The 21,619-nt window shown below is 36.7% G+C and overlaps 1 protein-coding gene across 4 annotated transcripts in view; it reads right to left on the bottom strand.

The window, feature by feature from the left end:
* Positions 1-9,420: 9,420 nt before the first annotated feature.
* Positions 9,421-21,619, bottom strand: part of ANTXR2 (ANTXR cell adhesion molecule 2) — a 170,580-nt gene continuing 158,381 nt past the window's right edge. For all 4 annotated transcript variants that reach the window (XR_014080542.1, XR_014080540.1, XM_081583933.1 and 1 more), the window contains exon 17: positions 9,421-11,347. Coding sequence is in view for 2 of the 4 variants with exons in the window: in XM_081583933.1 (XP_081440059.1) it covers positions 11,106-11,347 (242 nt within the window). In the remaining 2 variants the exon portion in view is untranslated. The remainder of the gene's footprint in view (positions 11,348-21,619) is intronic.

Here is a 21,619-nt window from a genome sequence, read left to right as displayed (position 1 = left end):
ACCTTGGTTGAGTGGCTTCTTTTCATCCTGAAGATAACAGTCAAAAATAGTGAACATGGCTCTATGCTTTCTGATTCCTTTCTTTTTGTTTGGTTTTAAATTAATTTTTATTGGCATATAGTTGCTTTACAATGTTATGTTAGTTTCTACTGTGAATGAATGAATAATCATTTAAAAAAAATCAGCCATGCATATACATATATCCCCTCCCTTTTGGACTTTCTTCCCATTCAGGTCACCAGAGTGCATTAATTAGAGTTCCCTGTGTAATATGGCATTTTAAACAAAGCAACTGACAAAGGATTAAGTTCCAAAATATACAAGCAGCTCATGCAGCTCAATATTAAAAAAACAAACATCCCAATCAAAAATTGGGTGGAAGACCTAAATAGATATCGCTCCAAAGAAGACACACAGATGGCCAACAAATACATGAAAAGATGCTCAACATTGCTCATCATTAGAGAAATGAAAATCTGATTTCTTTCTAAATCATCCTGCCTCATCTTTTCCCACTTCTCCTGGCTCTCTATTCTGTAATTCCTAACTCTCCATCCCCAAAGACAGCCTGTTTTTATTACTTCTGGGGCATGCTTGTCCACTGTCTACAAGATTCTTCTTTCCTCCTCCCTTTGTGTCTTTATCCTTCAAAGTTCCTGCTGCTTACAATTGTCCCCTGAAACCCTAGACCAAAGCTCACACACATTCAAAATGCCTGTCCCACTTGTTACCCATTTACTTAAGGTGTTTTTTTCTTTCTCCATCAGATTGTGGGCTTAACTTATTCCTTACTAATTATTCCTAATTTACTAACTTATTCCCTACTAATCTGCATATTGCTTATCCCTCATTTGTTGTTCATGTTGGCATTAGAATGTCAACATATTTTTGTTCTTTGCCTCTAGTGATCCTTCAATGCTTTCTAAATTGATTTTCAGTATGACAGCAGAAAGTATTATGGGAACTAAATCTAGGTTAACTTTGGGGCTTATGCCAGATAGACCAGGTAAATACTCCGGAGGCAACAAAACCCCGGCTCATTTACTTCTCAGCCTCGTGTGAAGCTTATCATCTGGCAAGAATCTTCCAAGAATTTATCCCCTGGCATTTTTCCTTTTATGAGAGAAATCTCAAGTAAAATACAAAGCCACAGAATGAGGACAAATGGAATTCCTCCAAAAACAAAATCACTCATGTGATGACAAGATCTAAATAATTTGGGCAGGCAAAGATCTAATGTAGAAAGTTGTAGGATTGACATATATACACCACCATGTGTAAAGTAGATAGCTAGTGAGAAGCTGCTGTATAGCACAGGGAGCTCAGCTCAAGGCTCTGTGATGACCTAGAGGGGTGTGATGCATGGGTGGGAGGGAAGTTCAAGAGGGACAGGATATATGTATACACATAGCTGATTCACTTCATGGTGCACCAGAAACTAACACAACATTGTGAAGCAATTACACTCCAATAAAAAATAAATTCTGATATATAGAGTGTTTGAAGAAGTATGGATGGAGGTTCATGACATTGTACAGGAGACAGGGATCAAGACCATCCCCAAGAAAAAGAAATGCAAAAAGGCAAAATGGCTGTCTGAGAAGGCCTTACAAATAGCTGTGAAAAGAAGAGAAGTGAAAAGCAAAGGAGAAAAGGAAAGATATACCTATTTGAATGCAGAGTTCCAAAGAATAGCAAGGAGAGATAAGAAAAACTTCCTCAGTGATCAGTGCAAAGAAATAGAGGAAAACAATAGAATGGGAAAGATTAGAGATCTCTTCAAGAAAATTAGAGATACCAAGGGAACATTTTATGCAAAGATGGGCACAATAAAGGACAGAAATGGTATGGATCTAACAGAAGCAGAAGATATTAAGAAGAGGTGGCAAGAATACACAGAACTATACAAAAAAGATCTTCACAACCCAGATAATCACAATGGTATGATCACTCACCTAGAGCCAGACATCTTGGAATGTGAAGTCAAGTGGGCCTTAGGAAACATCACTATGAACAAAGCTAGTGGAAATGATGGAATTCCAGTGGAGCTATTTCAAATCTTAAAAGATGATGCTGTGAAAGTGCTGCACTCAATACGCCAGCAAATTTGGAAAACTCAGCAGTGGCCACAGGACTGGAAAAGGTCAGTTTTCACTCCAATCCCAAAGAAAGGCAATGCCAGAGAATGCTCAAACTGCTGCACAATTGCACTCATCTCACACACTAGTAAAGTATAGCTCAAAATTCTCCAAGCCAGGCTTCAACAGTACATGAATCATGAACTTCCAGATGTTCAAGCTGGATTTAGAAAAGTCAGAGAAACCAGAGATCAAATTGCCAACATCCGTTGGATTATTGAAAAAGCAAGAGAGTTCCAGAAAAACATCTATTTCTGCTTTATTGACTATGCCAAAGCCTTTGACTGTGTGGATCACAATAAACTGTGGAAAATTCTGAAAGAGATGGGAATACCAGACCACCTGACCTGTCTCTTGAGAAATCTGTATGCAGGTCAGGAAGCAACAGTTAGAACTGGACATGGAACAACAGACTGGTTCCAAACCGGAAAAGGAGTATGTCAAGGCTGTATATTGCCACCCTGCTTATTTAACTTATATGCAGAGTACATCATGCGAAATGCTGGGCTGGATGAAGAACAAACTGGAATCAAGTTTGCTGGGAGAAATATCAATAACCTCAGATATGCAGATGACACCACACTGATGGCAGAAAGCGAAAAACTAAAGAGCCTCTTGATGAAAGTGAAAGAGGAGAGTGAAAAAGTTGGCTTAAAACTCAACATTCAGAAAACTACGATCATGGCATCTGGTCCCATCACTTCATGGCAAATAGAAGGCGAAACAGTGGAAACAGTGAGAGACTTTATTTTTGGGGCTCCAAAATCATTGCAGATGGTGAGTGCAGCCATGTAATTAAAAGACACTTACTCCTTGGAAGAAAAGCTATGACCAACCTAGACAGCATATATTAAAAAGCAGAGAGATTATTTTGCCATTAAGGTCCATTTGGTCAAAGCTAAGATTTTTCCAGTACTCATGTATGGATGTGAGAATTGGACAGTGAAGAAAGCTGAGTGCCTAAAATTGGTGCTTTTGAACTGTGGTGTTGGAGAAGACTGTTGAGAGTCCCTTGGATTGCAAGGAGATCCAACCAGTCCATCCTAAAAGAAATCAGTCCTGAATAGTGATTGGAAGGACTGATGCTGAAGCTGAAACTCCAATACTTTGGCCATCTGATGCGAAGAGCTGACTCATTTGAAAACACCCTGATGCTGGGAAAGATTGAAAGCAGGAGGAGAAGGGGACGGCAGAGGATGAGATGGTTGGATGGCATCACTGACTCACTGGACATGAGTTTGTGTAAACTCCAGGAGTTGGTAGTGGACAGGGAGGCCTGGCGTACTGCAGTCCATGGGGTTGCAAAGAGTCGGACATGATTGAGCAACTGAACTGGACTTAAAAAATAAAATCAAATGTAAAAGAAAACAAAGTTGATCTCAACTTATATATTTTCTTATGGTGTCAGATAGAAGGAAAAAAATGTGCAAAAGGAAAAAATATTATAAACTTTATGGTATGCTGAATAACAGCCTCCCAACATGTCCATGGAAATGGTACCGACTCCAGTATTCTTGCCTGGAGAATCCCATGGACAGTGGAGCCTGGTGGGCTACAGTCAAAGGTGTCATAAGAAGTAGGACAGGACTGAGCGACTAAGCACACAGCACAAGGTGTCCACGGCCAATCCCAGAACCAGTGATTGTTACCTTATATGGCAAAAGGAACTCTGCAGATGTGACTATGTTAAGGATTTTGAGATGATAAAGTTATCTGGATATCCAGGTGAGTCCAATGTGATCACTGTAGTCCTTTTACAAAGGAGGAAGGAGACCAGAGACAAAAGGTTATGACTGAAGCAGAGGCTGAAGTGATACATTTTGAAAATGAAAGAAGGGACCACAAGCCAGGGAATACAGGTAGCCACTCGAAGCTGAAAAGCACAAGGAAACAGCCTCCAAAAGGAACTAACCCTGATCAAACCTTAATTTTTTAGTTCAGTGAATCTGATTTTGGACTTCTGACCTCCAGACCTGTCAGAGAATAAATCTGTGTTCTTTTAAGCTACTAAGTTTGTGGTAATTTGTGACAGCAGAATTAGAAAACTAATATAAGCCTTCTCTTCTCAACTGAATTGATACTAGAAGTGTCTTTTTCAAAGTTAGAAGTTATAAACATATGCAGACCTTGGGTTGAGAATTATTGGACTTATTTTTAAAGACGTTGAGGGAAACATTTTTAAAAGAAGAGTCAGGGGCTTCCCTGGTACCTCAGTGGTGAAGAACTTGCCTGCCAATGCAGGAGACCCAGGTTCTGTCCCTAGTCCAGGAAGTTCCTATATACCGAGAAGCAACTAAGCCCACGTACCATAACCGAGCCTGTGTCCTAAAGCCTGGGAACCACAACGATTGAGCCCATGCGCCCCAGCTACTGCAGTCTGTGTGCTCTAGAGCCCATGCTCCACAATAGGAGAAGCCGCTGTAATGAGAAGCCCTCGCACCACAGCTAGAGAGTAGCCCCCTCTCGCCACAACTAGAGAAAAGCCCGTGTAGCAACAAAGACCCAGCACAGCCAAAAATAAATAAATAAACAAACGAAAATCAGAGTCATTCCTTCCATTTTATCCATGATTATGAAGAAATAATTTGAGGAGTATACTATCGTTCTTCCACCAGATCAATAGATGCAATGGTTCTGAAATCACTCATGAATTGGCCCTTATCATTTTGAATTAGAATTTTAAAACCATGGCTACCAACACAGCATTTTAGTGCTTTCTGGGAATGACAGGAATACAGAGACACTGAGTATTTTCAATGCCAACACAATTTTCTTTTGTTTTTAGTGCTGTGTCCTACTATTTTTCATATCAGAAAAAGTACATTGACTATTCCAGCTCATAACTTAATCTTGATATCTTTTATAAAGATTATTCTAAATCTTTTCAAATTTTCTATAATATCCAACACCCTCAGAAGAGTCTCAAGACTTTAATTGCAGAAGCCCCGGAACTTTCTCCCATTTTTTTTAAACATTAAGAATTTATTGAAGATTTTTTACACTTGAACATATTGTTTAAAATATAATCTTTCTTCCCATGTGACAGCATCACACAAAGTATTTAAAGAAGATGAAGGTCTGTCATTGCTCTGTTTAATTAACAAGAGACTTTTAGAATTAGAGAATGTTAAAAAAAGAATGCAGAAGAAAACTTGGTGTGATAATGATAATCATTTCATTTCACATCAGAATTTCAACTCGTAAAAATTCTATTTACAGGTGTCATCTGCTCGAACTAGTCAATCTTCTTTCATAATGTGAGCTTTTCTTTCCCTAGTTACTTATACAAATCAGATGGTGGAGTACAAAATCATGTGGAGAGGTTTAGATTTGCTTTTAATTTAGCACATGATGTAACAACTTCCTTTTTCTATCATCTATGACTTTGAAAGCTCCCAGATCCTTTGTTTGGCATCTAAATTATTTTAAATCGCCTTTCCTTTTAGTGCATAAAGGTAATGCATATCTTTTTAATAGTCTATACTCTTGAAAATTAACTCAAGATTTCTAACCAAACTACTTCAGTGCAATTTCAGTAACTTTTCAATTTATTTTGGATTACCCAGTGACATTTATGATCTTGAAAATACAATTCACCTAAGATACAAATAACTTTACAGTAATTAGGAGACAATGTGAAGGGTCTGTACATGCTGTGCTAAGTTGCTTTAGTTGTGTCTGACGCTTTGCGACCCTATGGACCATAGACTGCCAGGCTCCTCTGTCCATCGGGTTCTCCAGCCAAGAATACTGGAGTGGATTGTCATGCCTTTCTCCAGGAATCAAACCCTCATCTCTTATATTTCCTGCATTAGGCAGGCTGGTTCTTTACCACGAGCTTTCTTTTACTATAAGACAGTGGTGACTTTGTGAAAGGCTAGCAATTTTAACACAGTACATATACTCAGCTGTGTTCACATTACTCAATAAAATGTTTTCCAATGAATACTTGTTGTGGGACGCACAAGCATAGTTATCATCAATTAAGATTTTTTTTTTCCAATTTTGACTAAGGAAAGAAGAGTTTAACTTTCTGCAGGGTATGAAGTAGCTCAATCATTAAAACTGTAGCATAAATATCTCCTAACAATTTCTGTTTATCTTTATATATGCCTTTGAGACACTTGTTTAGACTGTAAAGTCTAAGTGAAACACATGAATATATTTTCCAATATTTTACACAACTTTTGAGGTTTCAGCAGGTATAAAGTTTATTATCAGTTGCCTCTTTGACAAAGCATAGTTAAAAGAAATTTACTGAGAAATTACTCTATCATGACTATTTATCAGATTTTGTACTATATAGTTCAATGCCTTTTTTATAATGAAATGGCAGTTTACAGAGCTAATATTACCACATTCTACAAATGAAGCTAGTCATTAAAATATGATATACATAAATACTAAAACATCAAATAAGATGTATATTCAAAAAAATGTTGTCAGAGCTGGAAGGAAATTTAGGTATTTCCAGTTCATCCATTTTCACTCCAGGGTTGAGAAGCTAATCTGTTCATCAAGCTACTTGTGGCTAGATCTAGGTCCAGAACCTCCATCATCTGATTCTTAAGCCAAGACAATTTGTAGCACATTTGGGCTTCCCTGATGGCTCAGCGGTAAAGGATCCACCTGCAAAGAATGAGGATAGGAAATCTGGGTTCGATCCCTAGATCGGGAAGATCTCCTGGATGAGGACATGGTAAACCTCTCCGGTCTTCTTCCCTTGAAAAATCCCATGGACAGAGGAACCTGGCAGGCTAGAGTCAGACACGACTGAGCAACTGAGCATGCATGCACTCTGAGTCAATCTCCATCCCTCTCCATGTCTCTCTCTTCCTCCCCTGCTTCATGCACACACACACACACACACTTTACCTTAATATAGTTCTTGCAAAGCAATCTGAACAAGCACATTTTAATATGAATTTGCATATTATACTCTGTACTTTCTTATCAGCATTTTCTTTTGGCAGAAGAGCCCCAAAATAAAATGCATAAAAAACCCAGCACAGGGCTTGCTACACTATGAGAAAGAAGTTTTTCTATCTTTTGTCAAATTGACTGAATTAGATTCTGGTAAGAGTAGAAATATCCCCAAATTGAAGTGTTCTCTGAAATAAGTCATAGAAATCACTTGGTAAAATAGTAATCTAACTCTGAGTCTAGAGTACGTGGCCGCACACCTCATCACCTGCAAATAGACAACATGCTCCGATCTCACCTGCTTGTTTCCTTACTTAAACATCCAAGAGATGACTCAGAGTTATTTGATGATTCTAGAATAGGTATTTCCTTTCATATTAAAATAATGTACGTATTTCTATCCTGTGCAACACTAACATTTTTCCAGTAGCAATAGAGAAGTGATAAACTGCCTAAAGTAATGTGATGCTGAACAAAATCTAGTAAAAGTTAACCATAAGGCTTTGTGATAGAGGAAGTTATAATATTTACAATATTTGTAAATGTTACTCATTTATATTTTACCCTTTTAAAATTGAAAAATAATATATGTAAGCAGTTCAATAAAAAAAAAAAAACACTTTAGACACCTTCTTGGCCACAATACAGGCTGTTGTAATTTTTAAAATAATCTAATAAAATGCCTCTGAGCAGTAAACAATGGTCAGTGGTATCTAGATAATAAAGTTAAGTTCACAGAGACACCCAGATCTTGTATCCAGTAAGAATTTATTAGAAAAACAAATACTGAATAATTTATGATTTAAAGTGGTTAGAATAAAATTCAGGAAAAATATAAGCAAGTCATTTCCTTTCTAACAATTTAAAATGTAGAAGGTTTAAACCTTATATATTTTTGCCAAAACAGTAATTATCCATAGATGACAGATGCTGCTCCCCACTTAATGGAGGGTCTCAAATTTTACTCTGCATCTCATTGGGAAGGAAATATAAAAATTTAAAATAGAATTAACTTGGGGAAAGACATCAGTGCTGTAACTCTTAGCACCAAATGTTTCTTCTTGGAGCACCAAATGCTTTAAGGAAAACATTCCAAGTATCAAAGTTTTCAGATAGATAAATATTTATGGATCAAATCCATAAAGAACAGACATTGTTATGAAATATATATAGATGCCTTCAAAACTTTCTTTCCAGGCAGAGTAGACACATAAGTTAGGAGTCATTTCCCACTTAATTGTTTTTGCAACCTTATGCAACACAAATGGATTGTGGATAAAGACTTAAACTGGCTTATTCACAGAAAGTAGATCTTGACTGACATTATGTCCAGAAAATTAAATAGGAACTGTTTCCCAATATAAACACTATTAAACTTATAGAAATGGCTTTATTTTAACCTTCTGTTTTCTTAATTGAAAGGCATAGAGGTTTTCAATTTTGTCCTTTGGTGAGAAAACAACACTCCTTAAGCAAATTATCCTCAATTTGCTAGTTAGAAAAATCAGAGAAAATCATTAACCTAGATCTAGTTTGTATCTACAAGTGCAATAAAATTCCATCTGTCTTTGAACTTTATGAACGATACGTTTTTAGTCTGTATATAGACCACTGCCTCTACCTCTTCTGAGAGTTCTTCATAGTGATATTAGAACCGGAAATCCATTTTCCTTACAATCTACAGAAACCTACTTTGCCACTTAAGGGCAAAGGTCTACTTACATTGCTCAGGTAAAAAATAAAAAAGTGTCATAGAAATGCCACATGATACTAGACAAATTCAAAGGAACTACCAAACAAGCAGACTTAGCTTCTGTATGTACCTTGATGCTCTTCAATACCATTTAGGGGTGTGCACTGATCAGAAGGGCTTCCCTGACAGTTTAGTGGTAAAGAATCCACCTGCCAATGCAGGAGGCATGGGTTCAATCCCTGGGTCCAGAAGATCCCCTGGAGAAGAAAATGACAACCCAACTCTAACATTCTGGCCTGGGAAATCCCATAGACAGGGGAGCCTGATGGACTACAGTCATGGGGCCGCAAGAGTTGGACATGACTTAGTCACTCATGTTTAGTGACTAAACAACAACTGATCCGAAATTAAATGCCAAATTAAGGAAACAGCATCTGCTCCAGATGCAAATGTAGAACAATGGTCTAAGAGAACTCAGTAGGGATGTATGTGGTTTCCAAGTTACACTTGCACACATGGATAATTACTACCAACACTATCATCTGTGACCATAACAGACATTTTGGAGCTGGATACAATTCTGTCCCTGCAACTGGCCAAGGCAATTCAATATTCAACCAAAAAACCCTTGAGTGTATGTGGGCTTAAAGAAAATGGTAGCCAAAGCACAGGTAAAATTTTATTTATGAATATGGAGACACATGACTTTGGATCCAGCCAGCCAGTGACATAAATAAACTTGAGCAAAAGATTCAAGCTAGAGGATATATATGTATATCTATATATAAAAATTTGTGTGTCTGAGTAAGGCTTCTTGGAACAGTGCTACAAATCTGAACACCAACCATCAGAATCACTCCCGTCCTTTGAAATTTCCATTAAGAGCACAATGGGGGTAATTATACTGGGATGCTCCAAATCGTTGTTTCCATCTTGTGCACTCACATGCCCGCCAAACATGAAATGTTCGCCTTCTCCCTTCCAATGTGATGGTTGTTGAACTTATTTTTAGTGTCATTTGATAAGCCTTTGTGCTCGCAGAGAGACATCCCACTGACCCAGCCACTGGTCATTGTCTATACCGGTTCACATCAAAGCAGGCGTGCTTTGTCAGGTTTCCAGTCGAATATCCATTTCGCCTCTGAAGTACAGTATCGAAAGTGACTAGATCATTTGAGCTTTTTCTTCAGCTGCTGCCTCCTTCCTCCCCCACAGTCTTTCCGCTCACGCTAACATAATTTGGCATTGTCGACGTGACACGATGGTGGTTTTTCTAAAAAAAAAATTATACTACATACATTTTCGATGTTTCGAGGTGGTCGACCCTCCTGATATTTTCATTTATAATTTGATGAGAGGAGGTCTTTTTGTTTTTTCTCTACTGAATCACAACCAAGGTAGAGTGCCCCTCAAAAATCCAAGAAATACGCATACAGTAATAGGTCATTCAATGTCAAAAGGCATAAAAAAGATGAGCAAAATCTTCACAGGCTGCTGCTTGCTGTTGCCTTTAATTATATTAATTAAACGTTGAAATTTTCATGCAAAGAGAGTTGCTGGCTTGTGACGCTGAAGAGCCCTTGGAGACTTGGAGGAAGAAAAAACCCTGAGCGGAAGCTTTGTGGTTACTGCTTCCTTTAAATTAAAAGCAAAACAAACTCTTAGGTATGTTTACAGATATCAATGCTTTATGCACTACTAAGCCCTAAACATAGCAAGAGGGATAAATCGACCCATCACAGGGACAAGTTCTCAAATCATGAGTCCATTAAACTCCACTCAAGATCTCTGGTTAGAGGCTGTCTTCCTGTGGAATAATGCACTATTAATTTTCTTCTTTTCCCAAGTGCATAATGAAAGGAAGGTGTCTTCAAAAACTAAAGGGCAAAATCTTGCTTGCTACCAATACCTTGAGGCAGCCTGTCTACATTTTGTCATGCGTGTGCACTTTTCAGTGTTAGAATGACAAGATTTTCCAGTCGGAAGCTTCCCGGAAGGCACGTTGTGGTAGGCGGACTTGGAAGGCTTTTGTGATCTGACATAGCTAAAGGCAAGAGACTCCATTATCTGCTGAGCCTGGTGGGAGATTTCGCACTCTGCCTTTGGCTAACAATCCTGCCATGTAAACACACAAGTGCCGTGTTTCCATGTAAAACACTCCTTTCTCCATTCAGGATGCACCACGGCCACTTGTTTTTTTCCTCCCTATTTTGACATCATCTTCACACTTTTGTTTTCACTTTTTCCTCTTCTACACATTCAAGCAGACTTTCTTGTATAAACCACGGCATGTCCATTAATGTTCCTCTTTATTTTTAATGTCCTGAATCATGAGTTAACATTGAGTTTCATCAACTCCCATGTAGATGGCAGAACAAGTGTTTGAAAATGTTTGGTGCAAGCAAAGCAGAAGGCAGAGAAAATATTTCCTGACTGAGAGGAATAAAGCTGCTCTTCCAAAAACTTCTGAAATGCACTTTTTTTTTCATTTGGTTGGAAATCAGCGTTGTGAACATGTGCCATCTTTGTACCTCTTGGCCTTCTCGTTTTCCTTTTACTGAGATGGAACTCGAGAGAAGTTTATGCACCGGCCCTAGGAAAGAAACAAATACTTATTGAAATACTGAATTATTTAAAAAGCCTGAGAACACCTAGTTTTTCTACTATGATAAAACAAACAATTACCCAAGGTAAGGCTGACATTAAGATGAAACACGGTCATAAGTTTTTTTTTCCTCTGGGTCAAAGCATGATGGTTTATTCAGATCTTTACCATAGCAAGTACATCTACACAATGGCATGATAGAATTATAGTCCAAAAAATATATATATATATATGGGAAAGAGAACTTTGGTATTGTTATTTAAAGAAAGTATTACTATCCTAGCAATAAAAATATCAAAGCCACAAACCTATATTTTCTATAATGAAATAAAATAAAAGTATCCTTTTATGCAAGCTGGTGCTTTTAAAGCTGATACAAAATTGGTGCTTCGAAAATGTATACATGAGGAGTGTATTTAAGAGATTGAGGATAAGAAGTCAGGGAGAAAGGGAGAGATGCCATTTCTTTGTGATTCCATTTTATAATAGGCTTTCGCAAGAGACTTATTAGCATTCTTGTCCACTACTCTTGACCATTTCTCACAACTGCACACCACCATTACATGGTCTCTACACGTAGTGACTCTATTTGCACTCCACATTTCAAAAGAGAGTGTGCCATTCCAGTTCCTTAGCATTTCAATAAAGCTTATACAGAAACATTGTTTCATATGTAACTATAAATAATCCAAGAATTAGTGGAAAAGAAATTTCCAGTTAGTAATAAAAGATCCCCTTCTTCCCCTCCTTGGTGTGACAGCACTGATGTCTTGTACTGTCTAAATCATATCCAGATTCCTTAGTCCATAGCTACCACACTGCTTTCTACTTTAGGGTTCACATCATCATCTCATTGAGATTTTCCTGTTTCTCTTAATATCTGCTCTCTAACTTTATATTTTAGACTGTCTTTTCATTTCCCTCTAAATGTGAATAATACATTCACTTCAAGTGTACATCCTATGTACATGGTACATTAAAAAGGAAACAAGATTTTGGCCTGTTTTCCTCTCAAAAATCACTGTACAACAAAATGGAAATTTCAGAAATCAATGAAGAAATATTAAAGCAAGGTAGTTTACATTTGGTCTTGCCTAAGAGGCAAATATTCATCAAATTACCTGCCTTTTAAATAATTTTGGAGGTAACGTTATTACTACACTTGTCAATTTTTTTCCTTACCTTGTGCCTAATGTCTACAGATAATATCTGTGCAAAAGAAAGTGGGAGAAAATCATGGAGAAGACTACTTTAGAATGAGATCAAAATTCCTTGATAATGAAATGGTCACAGGTCATGTATTTAGACTGTATTTCTGTATTATCTAGAAATTATCTAGAACCTTCAAACAAGATTTTCAGAATGAATATTAAGGGAAAAGATGCTTTTCTCCAGATTAGCTACATTTGGCATCAAGTGCCAAGAAAAACATTTTTAAATGTTATTTTCATGATATATCCCTTTTGGAAAAAATTTTTTCCAGGGGGGTAGGAAGGAAAATGACATAATTAATAAATATTTGGGCAAAGCAGTAAATCAGTCCTTCTGAGCCATGACAGCATGATAGTATTAATACATACAATGAGAAATAGATTTTAACTGTGCATATTAAAACAGTGACGTATATTAAAAATATTGTTTTCTGGCAGTTTCCAGAACTAAGCAAAAGGAAGTATATGAGGAATGGCATTCAGAGAGCAAAGATTCAAATTAATGACATCTTTTCTTGTGCATTTATTATAGACCCAAAATGTAAAATTTTTCTCTCTTCTATATCATTTTGAAAAAGAAGTTATCATGAATTTCTACTTTTATTTGCACTTCATCACTAGTTAACTAGATTTAGGTGTAAGGTTCTTTCTCTGACCTTTTCTATTCTACACACCAGATTAATCTTAGTGACACTGATTTATTTATTTTAAGCAATTGGAGAGTTTAAACAGAGAAATTCCTAGTTCACTTGAATTTTCAAAATCATGTTAACATCTAAACAATTTCAGACTAAATTATTTTCTAGTTCATTTGGTGTGGTTTAATTAAAGACCTAGAAACTAAAATGAAGAAAGCCCTATTGATTTTCACCCTCAGGTCCTTACTTCAACTCTTCCCAACCTTGGGATTAACTACTGATCATCAGTCCATTGATTTAAGTGCCTCAAAACCCTGGTGAATACCATATATACCCTGGATTTTAGCACACACATTGATAAAAACAACCAAATACCTCCTCTTCTTCTAATCAAGGACTCAGTGTTTTTCACTTTTATCAAGATCTGATCACGTTTTAATTTATAGGAATTCAGAAGTTGGTAACTTAGAGGAGTTTTGTTCAGAAGGTACTTCTACTGTTTAAGCCTTCCTCAGCTCACCCAGTCATGCAGCTCTTTCCCCGAAATTGCATCTCTGTAATGGCCAAACCACATTGCACCAATGAGCAAGCAATTATGCCTGCTCCAAGACCAAAAGAAAAGATAGTGCTCAAATCTGAGTGCTCCAAAGCTTGAATATGTACCCCAGTTCTGTTATTTATTAACTGTGGGATCATGAGCAACTTACGATTTCTTCATCAGTAAAATGGGGACTAAAAACTGAATGTTTACAAAGACTATTAAGTCTATTAATATATATCTATAAAGCACTTAGAATAGTACCTGGCATATGGTAAACTCTCAGTTAAAAAACAGTCACTATCCATCTCCCATCTATGATGTCACTGCACAATGTCTAACATGAACAGACATGTAATAAATACTTGCTTAGAAATAACTGGACAGATGGATGGTGTATTAAAAAAAGAATATCTCTACTTGGGGAGAAGACCTTGAAAATGGGAAGACAGAAAAAGTACGAATTTGAGAGGAAAAAAAAAGGATTACAAAGGAGAAAAATACAACAGTGAAAAGGAGAGAAGACAATATGGAAAAACAGAATAGAACAGTTCTAAAAAGAATAGACAGATAAAGAATAATCAAGAAAAAAAGAAACTGTTGGCCAAAGGAAATTTTTATTTAGTATTCCATCAGGTATCTTACTCCCAGGGGATTATTTCATGCTAGCTACTACCATTCACTTACCAGAATATTCTAAAATCAAGGCAACATACCCTGGTTGCAAGTGGCTGTAATTAAGAGTCTGTGGGCCTTCAAATACTACTCAATACTAAGCTTACAAAACCTGTCAATATCATGCTAATTCCGTTTAAGGTCAAGAATGTTTGGGCTGCCACTGATAATCATGGCAAGGCAAGCAGTCTAGGCCAGAACACGGCAAAGCAATTTTTGTTCACAGGAAATGGGATATGACAGGGCTTATAGGTCTGCTATATCCTCATGCTTACAATGCCTATACAATAAAGGTTTGTTACCAAGGTAACAAGGAAAGTAATATAAAGAAATGACTCATCACTGAATGGTTCAGAATGGAAAACATTAGTAGTAAACAGTGATTCTGTTTCACTTGGCATGCGTGTGCATGCTCAGTCTCTCAGTTGCGTCCGACTCTGCGACTCTATAGACTGTAGCCTGGCAGGTTCCTCTGTCCGTGGAATTTTCCAGGCAAGAATACTGGAGTGGGTTGCCACTTACGCCTCCAGGGATCTTCCTGACTGAAGGATTGAACATGCATCTCCTGCATTGCAGGCAGATTCTTTACTGCTAAGCCACCGGGGAAGCCCCCCTATTTCACTGTAATTATAAACAATCAAGCTCTGAAAATTTTTTAAAAAGTTTAGTTGAACTAACCTAAATATACAGAAGTATACGTAGATACATAATTTTAATACTTCATTCTCTAAGGTTAATACTAGTACCAGGTAAAGGACTATAGACTCTCTAAAATAAACCACTAAAATTGTAATATGCTAAAACAAATGAACACAAGGTTTCTGCTAGCAAGAGTTAAAATAGATGTGGCTTCCCAGGTGGCTCAGTGGTAAAGAATCCAAATGCCAATGCAAGAGATGCAAGAGATGCGAGTTTAATCCCTAGGTCAGGAAGATCCCCTGGAGTAGGAAATGGCAACCCACTCCAGCATTCTTGCCTGGAAAATTTCACGGACAGAGGAAGTACAATCCATGGGGCTGCAAAGAGTCGGACACGATTGAGCAATTGAGCATGCATGCAATATTATATTTATGTTATATTTTACAAAATAATAAAAGAAGCTTGAATTCAGGTGACATAGTGTTTAGAGAATAATATATAATAACATGTAATATTGTATTATGCATGCATGCTAAGTTGCTTCAGCCGTGCCTGACTCTTTGAGACCCTATGGACCCCACTAGGCTCCTCTCCAGACAGGAATACAGGAGTGAGTTGCCATGCCCTGCCGTTCTCCAGGGTATCGTCCTGACCCAGGGATTGAATCTGGGTTTCCTGCATTGCAGGCAGAAAAAACATTAATTTTCTCTATATTTTCAAATTTTTATTGAATATTTTAAAAATAATTTTCCTGACTTAAAATCATGCTCTAATCATGCATCTAAATAATGAGTGAAATCAAAGTATACTCTTGTTGTGATGCTTTGAGTGAGTGAAGTCGCTCAGTTGTATCTGACTCTTTGTGATCTCATGGACGTCAGCCTACCAGGCTCCTCCATCCATGGGATTTTTCAGGCAAGAGTACTGGAGTGGGCTGCCATTTCTTTCTCCAGGAGATCTTCCCCACCTAGGGATTGAACCGAGGTCTCCCGCATTGTAGGCAGACGCTTTATCATCTGAGCCACCAGGGAAGTCCTGGTGATGTTTTAGGTAACACCATATTATTTATTCAATTAGTCAATCACTACAACCAATCTGAATTTCGTACCATGCCTTGTAAATCACTAGTTCATAAGTTTCAACAGTAACAACATATAGCCAATATGAAACTGAATTAAAATAGTATCCTTAGGATTGCATTCGTTTAAAAATGAACTATGAATGTATTCTATTCTTTTGCCTTGGGAGTATAGAATTCTTTGGATGCAATGAAATAATTGTTAAATTTATTCATTTTGTATGACATAGATTAGGAGCAAAACTACTTAAATATTTTTAAAAATTAAGGTTAGGTAGAACAAATAGAATAACTACTGACTTTAGATTATAGCCAAATACATTTAAAGTACATTAATTTCAAAACTATGATAATTCAGATAATGACTGACCAGGTTACAATTTACCTTCTTAATATGTTAAACAATCAATGAGGCAAATAAACTATAAACAATATTGTTATTGGCATATTTACCAACTTACAATAAGTTGTAGAATATTATAAAGGCATTTATATCTTAATAATTGAAACCATGGTATTATGATCTGGGTATGACATTTTATTTACCTAATAAAAATTATGGCTTAAAAGGAATAAAATTGCCTCACTTTGAACGTAAAACTGTTTTATGCAACTTTATATTGAGCACATTACCTAATTAGTGAGCTTCTGTGGCAAGAGAACTCTCATACATTGCTAGTGAAAGCATAAATTGACAAAAATTATATAGTAAGCCACATGTGTAATAAGTCTTTAAAAGCTTATATTCCTTGACTCGGTAATTTCATGTTGGGAATTCAGCCCAGTAAAGTATCGAGACAAAGATTTCAAAATGTTTACCATCAGGTTTTTATAATATGAAAAATATAACAGTTAATTTATATTTATTTCTGTCTATCAGAGGAAAATTAAATTATGATTCATCTATCATATATGTAGCCATTAAAATAGAAAAATTTTAAATATTTAAAGATGTAGGGAAATAATAAGTGGAAAAATTCCAATTTGTGTGTATATATATATATATATATATATTTATTTATTATTATGCAATGTTTTTGTCTGGCGGGCTTCCCTAGTGGCTCAGACGGTAAAAAATCTGCCTGTAGTGCAGGAGACCCAGGTCAGGAAGATCCCCTGGAGAAGGGAACAGCTACCAACTCCACTATTGTTGCCTGGAGAATTCCATGGACAGACGAGTCTGGAGGATTATATAGTCCATGGGGTCACAAAGAGTCAGACACAACTGAGCAACTAAAGAGTAAAAGACAAGGACTAACAGACTGCACCAAACATGCTATGAGGAGTGGAATTCTATGATTTCTTACATTCTGTTTTATATCTTTTCTGTATATTTATGCACTTGATAGTTAAAAAATAGTTTTCAAAGAGTAAATTCAATCCGCAAAAATGTGATTCTTTCTAACGATCTATATTTATGTTTCTAAAAATCAGCCCAGGAACCCACCGACTGTTCTCAGGAATCACCATCGTCTACCATCTATGCCAAAGTTCTTCAGCATTCATGTTCCCATAGGTCACTTCATTTACTTGCCTCAAGGTTGTCTTTTACAGTCAATATTCTGATGAACCCATGTGAGTGCAGTTCTACTCAAGAGGGCATGAGTATGGCAGAAGACGATGATTAATACATTTTATCATCCACAGTATTTTCATTTTTATGGTACATGATACTAAGAGTTTCCATAAAAGACCTGTTCAAGCATTTGTCCAGGTCACAATCAGCAACCTAACTTTTTAAAATGTTTGCATGTGTGTGCATGTTCACACTCATGAGTGTGTACATGTGTACACATAGCCTACCTCAAACCCTGTACATACGGGGTTGATTACCTTTAAATGAAAATATAAGATAAAACTTTCATTTTCATACAACATCAAACTTTCCAATAACATGCATAGTATCTAGGGCATATACAGGCACATGTGCTCAGTCATGCAGTTGTGTCCAACTCTTTTGTGACTCCAGGGACTGTAGCCCGTCAGGCTCCTCTGTCCATGGGATTCTCCATGCAACAACACTGGAGTGGGTTGCCATCTCCTCCTCCAGCGGATCTTCCTGACCCAGGGATCAAACCTATGTCTCCTGTGTCTCCTGCACTGGCAGGCAGATTCTTTATCACTGAGGCACAAAGAAGCAGGGTGTGTATATATATCTCCACTCAATCAACAACATAGAATATGTATACTTCAGGCACTCATCAATAATAATTTTGGAATCCTTCCTCCCCAGATCTGTGGGCAAAACTATCTTTGAAAGTGAGGTTCTAAGTGAAATGCTAGCCATTGATTTCTCTAGGTCAGTCTGTTTTCTCATACTGTAGTCCATGATGTTCTGTGGGTTCTAGAAGATGCTCCAAGAGCCACTACAGCTGGAATAGTGCACAAGAATGGAGGAAACAGACACATACAAGCTCTCCTAATTCAAATCAAGAAGCTGTATTCTTATCTATGCTTTAAAATTGCAATTCATATAACATTTTGTTTTTGCTTAAACTAAAATTGTAGTTTGGTAACTATTATTCAAGCTATTCATACCTATGTAAAACCAGATCACCAGTAAACTGTCAATATACCTGGACTTGGTGTCTTTACTTCTCTTTAGAAATATAATGCCTTCCTAAATAAATCTATGACAACATTAAAGCATTATCCCTTCAACTTTTGGTCATATCAAGAACCCATATGAACGTTGATCATATATACAGAATTTTGCATTTTGGAAAATTGCTATTGAGGATAATGATATTAAGGGATCAATTTTTGGAGTTCAGGGCTAGGTAGGAGAAAGCTTGTCACTTCTGGTAAGCTCACGTGTTTCCCTTGTATTATGTAATGCCAACTGTATAACTCAGCCTTTCTCTTTGCACCTTGACTTCCAAAAGCTCACACATACATCATGTTCTAAAGCATTGCTATTCTTGGTATACATTTTCTGGTATAGCTAAAACTTTGGCCCATGACTATTTCTCTATTTTTACCCTTAAGTTTTATTATACATTTTCCTCAATATTTCTTTACAAGTGGATTAGGTATAAGTAATTGTAAACTAACATATTTCTCTCCTAATTCTCAGCTTTCTTAATTATGAAGACTCCACACTCATCTAAACCTTTAAAACCCTCCAACAAATGTATTACACCTCAACTTCCATCTTACACAAAAGATCATATCTTGTCTAATTCCCTTCTTTGTTGCCTTTTCCTATTCTGGTAGGACTTACTAAAGTACCATGGAGATAGCTGATGACAATTTAATCTTAACTAATATGAATTTGAAGCTTATATAGGAAAACATGTTGAAACTATATTATTCCATAAAATTCCAAAAGTTCTTCTACAAAAATAAATCCCCTAGGTCTAAAGACTAAATGCTTAACTTCATTTTCTTTGATTGCTAGAAAAAATAAGTGCAATATGATGCTTTATAAACTTTAAATGTACTTATATGCCAATTCATCTCTTAGAGCTGAGGTGTGTGGAGAGGCTTTACTCTGTTACTCACCTTCCCTCAGTATAAGAAGGAACAGAATGTACCAAGGATATATTACAAACAGGTATATCACTTAACTCCACTTAAGTGATTTTCAGGAAACACCAAGTATCTATTACAATAAGAAGTTCATTGACATTTCATTGTGGGCAATACCTTCTCTTGGGTCACATAATAAGTAGGAGGAGAGACCCAAAATAAAAATGCCCAGTGCTGTTACTGTTCTTCAGCTAATGAAACCAGGAGATTAAAATCAGACAACAGTAGGAACCAATATATTTACTGTTGGTTAAGTTCAAAGACCCCAACTCTGTTGCAATATTTGAAAATTGATTTTGCCAATCCATTGTTACTATGACCAAAGTAGCATTAACCAGAGCAAGTTGCCACATTTCCCATCTCTTGAGCATTAAAATTCTGCTGGCATTAACACCTGCAAGCTCCTTTACTAGCTATCTGCACAGGATATATTTCACTGTTACAACCGTTATAGTATTATGCTCACCCCATAAATATCCACTGACAAGCTGAAGCATACAACTGTACTTTAGTTTAGACTTTCCAAACACAGATAGCTGATTTATTAATATCGGCACTTCAAAAAAGAGTTTACTAAACCTTCATGCTTTGTGCAACAGTGAACAGTGACTCAAATTTAAAATTGTATACAAAGCAGAGATACACAAGGAAACAGACACAAGACAATTGAAGAGGTCTAGGAAATCACAAATGTCAGAAAAGAATATTGACTTGAGAACACAATAGGCTCTTTGAATGAAAATTTCCTGTAGCAACAGGAGGTACAGAGTGAGGAAAGGGCACCTAGTATTCTCTCTCTGTCTAAATGTCAGAATTTCCTGAGAGGTTTACTTCACTTTTTTAGTAAAAGGGCAAGTAAATGAAGCTTACATATCTAATACTAATAGTATAATAAGACTACATTCAACTATTTATATATATATATACACACACACATTATATATGTATATATAAACATACATATATACGTTACAAACGCACATAATGAGAAAGATATATATATATATACACACACATAGTTAAGTGTTATCTGCTCAGTCGTGTCTGACTCTTTGCAACCCCATGGACTGTAGCCCGCCAGGCTCCTCTGTCCAAGGGATTCTCCAGGCAAGAATGCTGGAGTGGGTTGCCATTTCTTTCTCTAATATATACATATATGTATATGTATAAAATATAAACATAATTATATATGTAAATATATTATTTATATATTATAATATATATGTAAGAATCTGTGTTATCCTCTGCTTTAAGAAAACTGAAATATACTGAGCCAAAATATAAGTTCCATATACTTTTGTTCTAACAGAAGCCCAACCTATACATATGTTCCATTTACAGTGGAGACCACACACCATATAGATATTCAGTTAATGTCATGAAGGGAAGTACTGAGTTTGCCTGATAAATTCACCTTTCAAATTTTTTCTTTTCATTCTGTTATGGCACCTGCAAAATTTTAGTGACTCTACACGTACTGGTAACATTTATTTTGCAAATATCTATGTATCTTTATTTTTCTGAGATTCAGGCATATAGCTGGCAGTTAATGAAACATCTAATTCATACCTCATAATAGTAAGATACTAATGCTAAAGTAACCTTCACTAAATGCAAGGCAGAACCCTACCAAAAGCTGGGGACATAGCAGGAAAGCTGAGAGAGACCCCTACATAGTACATAACACTTTCCTTGAAAGCAAAGTAATCAAGTGAAAGCTAGGGAGAAAAGCAGGAGGGAAGTAAAATAACTACCTTTTCAAAGACACACAGGGCCTCCCCTAAGAAAAAGGAAGCAGCCCTTGAAGGTTTGAAGATTTGAGGAATGGGAAGAGGAATGAGAAAAACAGCCCTGAGGGACTGAGGACATTCTTGATTCACATGGCAATAACCTGTTGAAACCTGGAAGAGGAGAACTGAGAAAGACCCCTCCAGGATTCATGGGGCCTTC

Source organism: Giraffa tippelskirchi, chromosome 1 (genome assembly GCF_054371585.1).
Source record: "Giraffa tippelskirchi isolate mGirTip1 chromosome 1, T2T-mGirTip1v1.2.pri, whole genome shotgun sequence".
In the NCBI taxonomy this organism is placed as follows: domain Eukaryota; kingdom Metazoa; phylum Chordata; class Mammalia; order Artiodactyla; family Giraffidae; genus Giraffa; species Giraffa tippelskirchi.
The sequence above is the reverse complement of the archived record's forward strand: the minus strand, read 5'-3'. Positions and strand labels throughout refer to the sequence as shown.